We start from the raw sequence: 13,066 nt of genomic DNA, 5'->3' as shown, positions 1-13,066 counted from the left end.
ATCAGTTTCTGTGTCTGTGAAGTAAAGGGGTAATTTAACAGACTCTTAGAAGCAATTGATTGAAATCTGGCAATTGCCAATTCTTTTTTTTTTTTTTTCAAACAGAGTCTCATTGTGTCACCCTCGGTAGAGTGCTGTGGCATCACTCACAGCAACCTCCAACTCTTGGGCTTAAGCGATTCTCTTGCCTCAAGCACCTGCCACAACACCTGGCTCGTTTTTTTGTTGCAGTTGTCATTGCTGTTTCAGCTGGCTGGGGTCGAGTTCGAACCCACCACCCTCGGTATATGGGGCCAGCGCCCTACCCACTTGAGCCACAGGCACCGCCCAATTGCCATTTATTTTTATCCAGTCCTTTTCTTGGGGCCCCAGTTCAGGAGTTCTTATACCAGTTCCCATATGTGTTAAAATCATAGAATGGGTTGCCTTGTAACATTCTATAGTTCAACTAGTTGAAAACCACGGTGAAGGCCTGCCTCTGGCATCAGTGTGCAGATCTATACTTGGGATCACTGTGCCCCTGGCTGCCAGGGCAGAGCCCTGTGAGCTTCCTCCCAGTGCCCACACTGTGCCAAGAGATACCCCTTTCTCAGCCCCAGACATCCACCCAGAGCTTCACGGCCCCAGTTTGGTTCCTGGGTAAATTATTAGCTCAATGGCTACAGCAGATCTGAACAATTTCCCTGCTGTGCAGATGATGAGTCAGGTTTCTGAAGACTGATATGTGGCTGTATGTGGGGAGAATGTTCTGGGCATGAGCATCTTTAATGGAATGGTGTGGAATGGCGTGAAAGTATAAAGCCTGGCGGCCTTGTCTGCTTATCTGGTTTGTCAGGGTGGGCAGGTGGGAGGGCAGAAAGGATGCAGCTGTGCTGGGGCAAAGATGGGCCAGACAAGACCAGCTGCTGCCCCAGCTGTGGGATCAGTGTCCTCCTTGTTCCTAATTAAGTCCATTTAAAATGCTGATGACAAGTCTTTTTTTTTTTTTTTTTTGTTTCATTTTATTTTGTTTTTTTGAGACACAGTCTCACTATGTTGCCCTTGGTAGAGTGCTAGGGCATCATAGCTCACAGCCACCTCCAACTCTTGAGCTTAGGCGATTCTCTTGCCTCAGCCTCCCGAGTAGCTAGGACTACATGCGCCCGCCACAACACTTGGCTATTTTTTGTTGCAGTTGTCATTGTTGTTTAGCTGGCCTAGGCCGGGTTCGAACCTGCTAACTTCAGTGTCTGTGTGTGGCGCTGTAACCACTGTGCTACGGGCACCAAGCCAACAAGTCTTTTGTTTTAACAAAAAGAACATCAAGATCTTTCCACCAGGAAATGGGCTCTGTCAGAGTGGCTGAGGTTACCAGTTCACCCTGATCTGAGGAGGCATGCTTCACATTGCTGGGTTCCTAACTTTTACATTTTGTTTAAGCTGGGATATTTCTATGGAAGGCAGAAAAATAAAAGTCAGGTTTGCTGACTTCTTGGGTTTCCAGAAACTGCTGGTGCCGTCCTCGGTGGGATGCTCCCTGGCAGAGTGTCCACCACCTCGTGGACTTTTGGGGCCTTCACCTTCCTGAGCTCCCTGCACCAGAGGAATCAGCTGGGGGCTGGGAATGGCTGTCCTGACCACCGAGTCCCTTTTTTACATTCCAAGCTCAGGCTTGGCTGCAGGAGGGCCAGTGCAGAGCAGATGGGTGGTGAGTCTGCCTTCCCCGCTGCTCTGCCCTGTGTCACATCACCCAGCCTGTCACTGAAGCTGATGAAGACATGTCAAGTCTCACTGGCTCTTACGTTGGCTTTTTCTTTGCCTTTTTTTTTTCCTCAAAGGGGACAAGAAGGTAGGACATTGAGGTTGGCCACAGTGTTTGCTGTTTTGTGAAATGCTGTCATTTGCAGAACTTTGGCCCTGTGGTTGCTGAGCTGAAAGATGACTGCTCCTGGCAGGGAAGCGTGGCGGGTTTGGGTCTCTCACAGCTGCCCAGTCATCTCAGTTGCAGTGGGGGAGCCCAGAAAGAGGTTGGGACACAGGCGCAAACCTTGGGTTTGCACTTTCTGTGGCCTTTGGCAGCTTGCAGACTGTGAGATTAATACGGTGGGTGGGGTCAGGACAGGGCACAGGCTCTGGCTCATAGCCCTGCCTTTCTGTCTGCCCCCGTCATGCGCCAGCTGTGTGACCTGGGTACTTTACTTGTGACAACCTGTTGTCTTTTTGTAAAGTGCAGGGAGTTGGCTCAGTGCCCGGAGCTCAGTGGTTAGGGTGGCCGGCCACATACACCAGGGCTGGAGGATTCGAACCCGGCCTGGGCCTGCTAAACAACAATGACAACTACAACAACAAAAATAGCCAGCGTTGTGGCGGGTGCCTGTAGTTCCAGCTACTTGGGAAGCTGAGGGCAAAAGAATCACTTAAGCCCAAGAGTTTGAGGTTGCTGTGAGCTGTGATGTCATGGCACTCTACCGAGGGCGACACAGTGAGACTCTGTTTAAAAAAAATAAAGTGTAGGGAGTGATCAGACCTGCCTTGTCGGAGGCTTGAAGGACTAAATGCAATCAAGCCCAGGGCCTGACTGGTGGCGGACTCTCGTAACTGACCACGTGTGTGACCATCATGTGCCTGGGTCCTCTGGACCCTTTGTAAATAGCCAGGAGGAGAAACTAGTCAGAGGGTGTGAGAAGGGAGGTGACAGAAGCTTCTATCAAGGGCATCTGTTCTGTACTCTCTGATTAGAACAGCCCAAACTGTGTCATTGTCTCCATGAAGGAAAAATGGGGACCTCCATGTGCCCAAGGGAGGAACCATCAAGAGGATGTGGCCAAGACACACAACTAGAGGCAGGGCTGCTGCTCTCTGGTGGCTACACTGGATCCAGGAGGCCTGTGCGGCTCCCAGGTTCTGGGTGATGGGCAACCTCGAGATCCCCCACCGGGACCCGTTGAGTTGCAGGCTGCAGCCCTGACCAGCGTGAGGCTCCCAGGTGGAGAGTGTGTGGTGCCCAGTCAGCAGAGACACCTGAGGTGCAGCATTTTCCAGCAAAACCCAAGGAATCTCTTTGTCATTTCTGCATTCCCCATTAAAGATTCAAAGCTTTGGAGTGTGCATCCACGGTTTTTAGAGACACATTCATTTATTTATTTATTTATTTTTATTTATTTTTTTGAGACAGAGTCTCACTATGTTGCCCTTGGTAGAGTGCTGTGGCATCACAGCTCACAGCAACCTCAAACTCTTGGGTTGAAGCGAACCTCTTGCCTCAGCCTCCCAAGTAGCTAGGACTCCGGGCGCACACCACAACACGCAGCTATTTTTTTGTTGTAGTTGTTGTTGTTTTAGCAGGCCCTGGCGGGGGTCAAACCCGCCAGCCCCAGGGCATGTGGCCAGCACCCTAACCACTGAGCTACTGGGGCCGAGGCTAGAGACACGTTTATTGACACATGCTAGGAGAGTTTAAACATTTTATCCTAACAGCCTGTGACCGGAGGTGTTACTTCATCCATTTCACAGGCAAGGAAACCAAAGTGTGTTAGCATGAGGTGGCTTAGCTGATCTTCCCACTTATAAGAATGGAGCCCAGATCAGGCTGGGGCTGGACAGTCTCAGCAGTATCCATCTCTGTGGGCCACACAGCACCAGGCACAATGCCAGGGCTTAGGAAGAGCTTAGTAAATGCCCGCTGAGTAGAAAATAGAAGGATTCATGTGCCAAAAGGGCATTCAGAAATGGGCAGACACCCAGGCAGGGCTCTGAAAGGCCTGCTGTGTGAAGTGGCAGCTGGTGAAGCACCAGTTTAAGGTCACTGTCACAGGCTGGTGGCCTACAGCCAGCCAGGCACAAGGGCTGATTGAACTGCTTCAGCGCTTTTATTTCAGGCAATCCCCCTTCCAGAGAGGTGCCTGCTGGGAAGTACCCATTCATAGTCACCGCGGATGATGGGCGGAAGGTCCCCGTGGTCCAGGCCTATGCTTTTGGCAAATACCTGGGCTATCTGAAGATAGAGTTTGATGACAAAGGAAATGTCGTCTCTTCACATGGAAACCCAATTCTTCTCAACAGCAGCATTCCTGAAGGTAGTGACACTTTGGGGATGGGCCCTCCTAACCCAAAATTTAGATGGCTGGGTATTCCCTCACCCCACCCCTTTCATCTCAAGGAAAAGCTATAATAATGTTGAAGAATTTAGCTTCTCCCTGAAGTTTATGCTCCACGTGGAGAAGGAGATTTAAAACACACCCAAATGCCCAGATGCTTATCTACTTCTCTGAGTCCTCAGCACCAGACTCTGACTTGTCCAAAGCTCTCAGGCCTGATATGAAGAAACCATGCTCAGCTCTGCCCAGAGGAAAGCTGGTTATTGACAGAAGGGCTCAAACTGGGCAAAATGGGCTTCAAGTCACCCACACAGTAGAGGCCATGTGTCTTGGGCAGGTTGCTCAGTCTGGCTGGGCCTCCGTGTCCTTGTTGGTCATATGAAGGACCTTCCTAACTCCTGTCTGAGACTCAGAAGCGTGTTTCTGTGTGTCACTCATGTTTAAGTTACACATGGACATATTCCTGTACCTGTTTCTGCCCCCACCTCTTCTGTTCACCATGATCAGATCAGAAGGGTGAGGGGAGGGGCAAAGTTCCCGGAGAGTCTGTGGTTACCACACCAGCCTCAGGAACTGGGGTCAGGACCACAGAGACAGGACAGCCCAGTGGCACCTCGACATCCACCTGTCCTTGGGCCTTTTAGGCCCACAGGGCCCTGCTGCCCAGGCAGGCTGCACGTGCAGATGGGATGAGTTGATTCTGAGATGCTCAGCATGTCCCTTAGATCCACTCCAGTTCTTATTTCCAGGGAATAGAATAGAGGTTCCTAAGGAAATTTCATGGTTAAAACCAAAATGTATCTAAATACGGTAAAGAAATGTGCACTTGAGCTGGAAAGCTAAACGGTGTTGGGTCCCTTTCCCAGAATGGGAAGTCGTTGAGTGTGAAGTCTGCTTTAACCACAGCCTACCTTCTTTCTTTCCTTCCTTTCTTATTTTTCTTCTAGATCCAAGCATAAAAGCAGACATTAACAAATGGAGGGTAAAATTAGATAATTTTTCCACCCAGGAACTGGGCAGAACCATCGTCTATCTGGACGGCTCCACCCAGTCCTGCCGCTTCCGGGAGTGCAATCTGGGCAACCTGATCTGTGATGCAGTGGTGAGGCGTCCACGGGAGGCACAGTGTCCAAGGAGGAGGATGTGGGAGGAACACAATGTCCAGGGAGGAGGAGGATGCAGGAGGGACACAGGGCCAGACTGAAGCTAGGTGTGGCCTCACACTGAGTGCCTTGGTGAGGTCCCCGGAGTAGATCAGGTGATGCCACTTTATTGCTTTGCAAGAACTAAAACCTTCATGTCAGAGTCTTCTTTCATGTCTGAGTTTTGGGTGTTCCTTTTCTTTTTTTTTGGTAAGATGATGTGAATAAATAGACAAACTGAGGGGCCCTGAAGGTGTCTGACAAGTAGACAAAGCATGTCTGCTTGGCTCTGAGTGGCCACACTGCTCTCCCCTGACCTGTCCACCCTGCTCCCATGCCTGGTGGGACTGAAAGCCTCTTTCCCAGCACAGAATGACAACACACAGCTATTCTGATAACAGGGAGCCCCTGGGCTGAGCCAGGTCAGGCATGGGAATATCCCAGCCTGCTTGTCTACGAAGGGATTGTCCGTGCTCCCTCTCTGGGGGCCAAGCCCAGCCCAGGTCACCAGGGTTAGACCTACCCCTTCCACTGGCCCACAGAACACACTTTTCTGCCAGCATTCAGCACACAGGGCCCAGGGCCCAGTTCCTGGGATATAGCTGCACTCAGTAAATGTTTGCTGAGTAAGTGACAATGCTCACTTCCCAAGATGAGGCTCCTGGCAGCTAATCAGCTCCACAGAGGCAGCCAGGGAAGCAGTTGGAGAAGCCAGTGTAGTTTAGAAGGAAATACCCTGGCTGTGCAGTGCACACTCTCTGTTAAAAAGGCAAATGCATATAAGAACTTTTGATTTTTACATTATTTATGTTTGCATTATATATTTTGTGAATATAACACTATTCATGTTATTTGTTGTAATTACACATATTTTGCAAAAGAATAGTTGCTTGATTTTGCAAAAGAATGTACTTGATTCTCCCCACTTTCAAGAGGCTGTCCCTGTATCTTCAAAATTATGCTTTGGGAATTGGCTGGAGACACAAACGAGGAGGCTAGTGCTTGGCACGAGGTCCAGTTTTGAGCAGGCTTCAGGGCGTTGCCCTCAAAAGCAAGGATGAGGCATGTCCTGCCCTTAAGGACCATGTGCAGGGGCCCAGTCCTGACACCAAGGCTATGCCTCAAGATAAGACTTGTTGAGGCCTGCCAACATGAGGGCCCCCGAGGTTTAGAAGAGGAGGCTAAAAGCTCCTGTTTCTAAGAGTCTGGTACGAGACTAGTTGAGTATCATATTTTTGCTTCTTGGAGCATAAAACTAGTTCTGAGTAATTATAGTTGAGAAGTATCTGGGAACATAGGAGCAGGGAAAGGTGACTTCGTATCCTTAGCAGAGCTAACCAGATCCCTGTAACTGGTTCTAAGGAAGACCTGAAACAGCCAATGTGAGCTTGTGTTACTGTTACAGATTGACAACAACCTGAGACACCCAGATGAAATGTTCTGGAACCACGTGTCCATGTGCATTTTAAATGGAGGTGGCATTCGTTCACCCATTGATGAGCGAAACAATGGTAGGGTCCCTGACCCTTTCCTCCCTGGCTCCCTTCCTCCTGGGCTGCCTCCCTCCCTGGGGTCCCTCCCTCCTGGGCCCCCCTATTTCCCACCTCCCTGGTCCCCCCCTTCTCTTACCCCTCCACCGTCTCCCCGGGTCCCTCCCTTCCTATCCCTTCCTCCCCACCCCCTCCTCCCCAGCCCCACTCCCCAGCCCTCCCAAGCCTGCTCCCTCCATGGCCCCCTTCCTCCCTGTCTCTTTCTCCCTATCCCTTCCTCCCTAGCCCTCCTCCCTACCCAGCCACTCCCTCCCCAGCCCTCCTCCCTCCCTGGCCCCCTCCTTCCTCAGCCCCTCTCCCTCCCCAACCCCTCTCCTTCTCTATTCCTTCCTCTCTACCCCTTCCTCCCTAGTCCTCCTTCCCCATCCCTCCTCTCCCCCCATCCCTTCTTCCCCACCTCCTTCTCCCCAACCCTCCTCCCCTAGCTCTCCTCCCTCCCCACCCCCTCCTCTCCAATGATCCTCCCTCCCCAGCCCTCCTCCCTCCCCACCCCTTCCTGCCCAGACCACTCCCTCCCTGGCCCCCTCCCTCCCCAGCCCCTAACCCTCCCCATTCCTTCTTCCCCAGCCCTCCTTCCCCATCCCTCCTCCCTCCCCATCCCTTCCTCCCTCCTCCCCATCCCTCCTCTCCCAGCCCTCCTCCTTCCCCATCCCTTCCTCCCCACCCCTCCTCTTCAATGATCCTCCCTCCCCAGCCCTCCTCCCTCCCCACTCCCTCCTCTCCAGCCCCCGTCCCTCCCTGGCCCCCTCTCCCCAGCCTGCCTCCTTAGCACCTGCTCTTCTGCTGTGGCTCCTGTCCTATGTGCCCATTCACAGCCTCAGCCCATCTCTGCTGCCACCATGTACAGATTGTCAGTCCTACTAGTTAGAGTTAGCCTCACTAAAACCAGGACTTAACCTGAAATGCAGACATAGGCTTGCATGTTCTTCTGTGTATCCACACACAGAAGCAGCAGTTGGGATTAGTGGAACCCAAGCTTGGTTTAAATTTCCGACTCACAAAGCTGAATACTAATTGCTGCTGATTGACACAAAGTGCAAACAGCCTTCACCTCAACATCTGAAAAAAGACAAGGCCGGGCACGGTGGCTCACCCCTGTAATCTCAGCACTCTAGGTGGCCCAGGCAGGTGGATCATTTGAGTTCAGGAGTTGCGACCAGCCTAAGAGTGAGACCCATTTTTACAGAAAAAAGAGGAAAGGAGAAGAGAGAAATAGAAAAACTATCCAGGCATTGTGGTAGGCACCCCATTTCTATAGAAAAGAAAGAAAGGGAGAAAGGAAAGAAAGAACAAAGGAAAGGAAAGTAGAAAAACTACCCAGGCATTGTGGCAGGCACCTATAGTCTCAGTTGCTTCAGAGGCTGAGGCAAGAGGCAAGAGGATTGCTTGCGCCCAAGAGTTTGAGGTTGCTGTGAGTTATGACAGCACGGCACTACCCCAGGGCTTCAGAAACACTCCATCTCCAAAAAAAAAAAAAAAAAAGAAAAAGAAAAAACATAAAGAAAAATAAATTACCAATCTTCTGTGCTAGAAATATGTACCACAAGATCATTGTATCTACAGATATTTGGGATTACATTGTGTGGTACAAAACATAAACTGTACTCTGTAAACCTCCGTGGTATATTGTCAGCACCAGCCAGCATCTATAAAAGGCCCCAAACTCATCTTGTCATCAGAGAACAGGAACAGATGACAGGGGTGCACCATCTGAATGATGCCCAGTGACCTGCGGGAGACCCAGCCCATGCCGCGAGACCCAAGTCTGAGCACGGTGGACTCTCAGCCATGTGTGAGTCCTGCCATCCTGCCCGGTGGTTGAGGGCAAGGCCAGAGGCCTCCTTTCCACTCCCTCTGTCAGTGTCAGGAGCGATTTGGACACAGCTGAGCTGCTGTGACAATGCTGAGGGAAGATGCTCTTGGGGTGTACATCTCCTCAGCTGTTGTCCTCTCCTTCTGTGACTGCCCTCAGGCACCATCACCTGGGAGAACCTGGCTGCTGTGCTGCCCTTTGGAGGCACCTTTGACCTGGTGCAGTTAAAAGGCTCCACCCTGAAGAAGGTCTTTGAGCACAGTGTGCACCGCTATGGCCAGTCCACTGGGGAGTTCCTGCAGGTGGGCGGTAAGTCACATACCCTGCAGGGCCAGCTTATCCATGGTGGATGTGCACTTACTGTTGGTTGGCTTAGATCCCCCTTTCAGGACCTCTGCAGCCAGGTTTGGACTTTCCCTGCCCAACACCAGTATATCCTCTTGTAATGGCCGTGGACTGCAAAGCAATTGAGACCAGGTGGGGTCAGCCCCACAGTGAGCTTGTTCTGCCAGGTCTGATCTGGACACAGGATGGGCCCTTCCCAGAGGCTGCCCTGTAAACTCTAAGCACATCAGCTGCCTTGAGGTTTACTTTCTATTACAATCTGAGTTGTTGAAGTGATTCAGTATTTTTTCAAAACAATCCTCTCTTTTGTTCTATTTGTAATGGCATGGAACCAAGCCAGAGCTCAAGGGAGTACTGTCCCCTTAGTATTAAAGAGGGTGGGCCCAAGTGAGAACACTTGCTTTTTTTTTTTTTTTTGAGACAGAGACTCACTGTATCACCCTTTGGTAGAGTGCTGTGGCATCACAGCTCACAGCAACCTCAAACTCTTGGGCTTGAGCAATTCTCTTGCCTTACCCTCCCGAGTAGCTGGGTCTACAGGTGCCCACCACAATGCCTGGCTATTTTTTGGTTGTTGTTATTGTTGTCTAGCAGGCCTGGGCCAGGTTCGAACCCACCAGCCCCAGTGAATGTAGCCAGCGCTCTAACCACTGAGCTACAGGTTCCAAGCCAGAACACCTGCTTCTGATCCCACTGCAACCTAGGGCAAGTCCTCGGCCTCTCTGAGCATAGCCAGAAAACTTGCCTTGCTTATCTCAGGGATTGCAGTGAAGACTAAATGCAAATAAATGTTTCTCAAATTGGCAAGGGCTTATGAAACTTTTGTTAACAATTCCAAAAACCTGTGAATTACTCCTTTAATTAATAGTCTTATTTTATTCAGGAACCACTTTCTGGCCTCATTTTTTCACTTTAAACTGTGGCCCCATTTGGGAGTAATCATGCCTCGCCGAGCCCTCTGTCTGCAGGACACATGGGGTGGGGCCCTTGGCCTGGGGGTAACCCAGACATCCTGGGTTTTCCTAGGAGGGAGTTGAGGGGACAGCAGTGTTTGATTTCAGCAAAGTGCTAGGTGGCTGTTCGCTTTATGAAAGTAACCCAGTGCCAAGTTATTGGCATTTAATACTCTGCAAAATTGTAAAATGCTTTGTGCCTTGCATCTGTTGTATTTCTGAATCAAGTTACTGGACCAATTAATTAAAGGCTTTAAAGAAAGAAAAAAATATTTGGCTTCCCCCTACAAAGTCACCCTTTGCCCATTCTGGGCCAGAGATGGTTTTCCCTGCAGTGGTTCTCCTGTCTCCTAGAAGAACTAAAGAATAAAGGGCAGTGCCTGTGGCTCAGTGAGTAGAGCGCCGGCCCCATATACCGAGGGTGGCAGGTTCAAGCCCTGCCCCGGCCAAACTGCAACAACAACAAAAAAAATTGCCGGTGTTGTGGCGGGCACCTCTAATCCCAGCTACTCCGGAGGCTGAAGCAATAGAATCGCCTAAGCCCAAGAGCTGGAGGTTGCTGTGAGCTGTGATGCCAGGGCACTCTACCCCCCAAGGCAACGAAGTGAGACTGTCTCAAAAAAAAAAAAAAAAAAAGAACTGAAGAATAAAGCTAATAAAAAAAAAGTCAGCTGCAGTACTGCTTCAGTACCCTCAGTGAAACCTCACTCAAGGTCAGACTCAAGGAGACCAAGCCCAGCACCCCTGTTCCAGACCCCTTTCTTAGAAAACAGAAAAACAGAAGCCTCCCTTTGGGTCCAGTGAACACAGACTCATTTATTTTCTAGGAATCCACGTGGTGTATGATCTTTCCCGAAAGCCTGGGGACAGAGTGGTGCAGCTAGATGTGCTGTGCACCAGGTGCCGAGTGCCATCCTACAGCCCTCTGGACATGGACGAGGTATATAAGGTGATCCTGCCAAGCTTCCTGGTCAGTGGTGGAGACGGATTCCACATGATCAAAGATGAGTTACTAAGACACGACTCTGGTAAGCACAAGAGTCTCTACCTTCCCTCATCCCAAACATACTCAAGAACAGTGGAGCTGATTGGGAAGGGAGCTGTGCGTGGTGCTGTCCCTCTGCCCTGGACCTGCCTGCTTGCTGGGCAAGAGCCCTGGGAAATGTGTGCCCTGCCAGGCCCCACAAACATGCCCATCCAACCCCAGGAAAAAAACAATTCTTTTTTTTTTTTTTTTTTTGTAGAGACAGAGTCTCACTGTACCATCCTTAGGTAAAGTGCCATGATTTCACATGGTTCACAGCAACCTCTAACTCTTGGGCTTACGTGATTCTCTTGCCTCAGCCTCCCAAGCAGCTGGGACTACAGGCGCCCGCCACAACACCTGGCTATTCTTTTGTTGCAGTTTGGCCAGGGCTGGGTTTGAACCTGCCACTGCCCGGAAAAAAAACAATTTTATATAAAAAATGTTTTAAAATTTTTTACCTATATCTAAATAGCTATTTAAATTGTGAAACATGAGTTTTGCATTTAGAAATAAACTAGACCTCTGGAACTTTGGATTGGATGTGGAAACCATCATAGTAAATCATCTCAATATTCTTTCTTGAAGAAACTTTCAAGGTGAACAGACCAGGTAGAAATAGGTGGGCTAAAAGCTATCCTTTCAGCATGGTAGGTTGATGGAACAAATCATAGACAAAAGAGAGCCACTTTTTGACATTGGATGGTATTTTCGACCAGATGGACAGGGCCAGAGAAGGCACTCACACAGCAGGCTGGAGACCCTAAGCACTCCCAACCTGGGGAGCATCTTAAATTGAATACCACACTCTTGGCCCCAGCTCTTAAGAGACTCTAATTTAGAAATATCTCCAGTGATGCTGTTATACACCCACGGGTGAGACCACTGCAGAGAAAATTCTTGTATTTAAGTACTTAATTATTAAATGTTAAGTATTTAATAAAATTATTGGGTCTACCTGGGTTTGTTGTAGCTATTAGGCAATTAGTGTTCCTTTATCACCTCTCCTCTCTTTCGGAAAGGAAGCCCCCATTGTTCCAACAATAATAATGTGAAAATAATTCTTGAGCAGGCCAATGAAAAGAAGCCATTTTGGCCTTGTTCCCTAATGTCCCTGTTCTGGGGAGGTCCAAAGCCTACACTGAATCAGTTCAGAGCTGTGGCCAACTGTCTTCTCCTCAGTCCCCAGGATGGAACAGTAGGCACATTTGTCCTGGGACGTGGAGGATCAGATTCCTTGCACTTATGACCACCAGGGTCCATCTTCTGCTATACTTCACCCCTGCTTATGAAAGGGATGTCTTTCTCTTATAATTAAAAAGGACTTTAAAGAAATATATTGGCTTTTCCTCCACTCTGTTACCTGATACTTTTTTTGTACTTAAATAATATATGTATTTTTCTAGGTGACCAAGATATCAACGTGGTTTCTACATACATCTCAAAAATGAAAGTAATTTATCCAGCAGTTGAAGGTCGGATCAAGTTTTCAGCGGGAAGTCACTGCCATGGAAGCTTTTCTTTAATATTTTTTTCATTTTTGGCAGTAATCTTTGTTTCATACCAATAGCCAAAAATTCTCATTGCTGTTAAGGTGTGAAACTGCATTTTTTTCAAGTGAGATTCAGATCACCCGTCCTTGCAGATTACCCATGTCCTTGCAGGTGCCCAGATCACTGAGAGGCTGGCATTGTCACTCAGGGTCAGTGATTTAGTGAAATAAGACAAAAAAAAAATTAACCCAGGGCCCTAGGAGGAGAAAGCCAACTACATTTAGTTTACATATCCACATTTTAATAAAATTTTATTAACAATTTTAAACCATAGGTATAATTTTCTCCATTATATCCATTTCTAATCTATCAAACAACTTATGTTTACATAGAACTTTATTGTGTACAAGGGCTTACACACGGTCTCATTTGATGCCTACACCTCTCTTTGGTAGGCAGGACAGATGCTTTTCTCATATGACAGAGGAGACTGAGGCTCAGAGGAGCTGATTTGCTCAAGGTCATACTACTGACAGTAACAGATCTCAGACTTGGGACTCACGAACTTGCATCCTTCACTCTCCAACCACATTAAGTCATTGTTCAGAATGATACGTAACATCCCCTCTCTTCAAAACTATCAACAGCCCAAAGCTCCGGGGTGATGAGT

At 49.1% G+C, this 13,066-nt stretch overlaps 1 protein-coding gene across 1 annotated transcript in view; it reads left to right on the top strand.

Moving 5' to 3' along the window:
• The window catches only part of NT5E (5'-nucleotidase ecto), a 38,708-nt gene extending 25,984 nt beyond the window's left edge, over window positions 1–12,724 (top strand). The window contains exons 4-9 of the mRNA XM_053601614.1: window positions 3,858–4,055; window positions 5,024–5,178; window positions 6,624–6,729; window positions 8,741–8,890; window positions 10,707–10,907; window positions 12,310–12,724. Coding sequence (XP_053457589.1) covers window positions 3,858–4,055; window positions 5,024–5,178; window positions 6,624–6,729; window positions 8,741–8,890; window positions 10,707–10,907; window positions 12,310–12,473 — 974 coding nt within the window. The 3' untranslated portion in view covers window positions 12,474–12,724. The remainder of the gene's footprint in view (window positions 1–3,857; window positions 4,056–5,023; window positions 5,179–6,623; window positions 6,730–8,740; window positions 8,891–10,706; window positions 10,908–12,309) is intronic.
• The last annotated feature ends 342 nt before the right edge of the window (window positions 12,725–13,066 follow it).

The sequence above is a fragment of the Nycticebus coucang genome, chromosome 9 (assembly GCF_027406575.1).
Source record: "Nycticebus coucang isolate mNycCou1 chromosome 9, mNycCou1.pri, whole genome shotgun sequence".
Taxonomy (NCBI): domain Eukaryota; kingdom Metazoa; phylum Chordata; class Mammalia; order Primates; family Lorisidae; genus Nycticebus; species Nycticebus coucang.
Note: the sequence above shows the minus strand (reverse complement) of the source record. Positions and strands in the feature narration are given on the sequence as shown.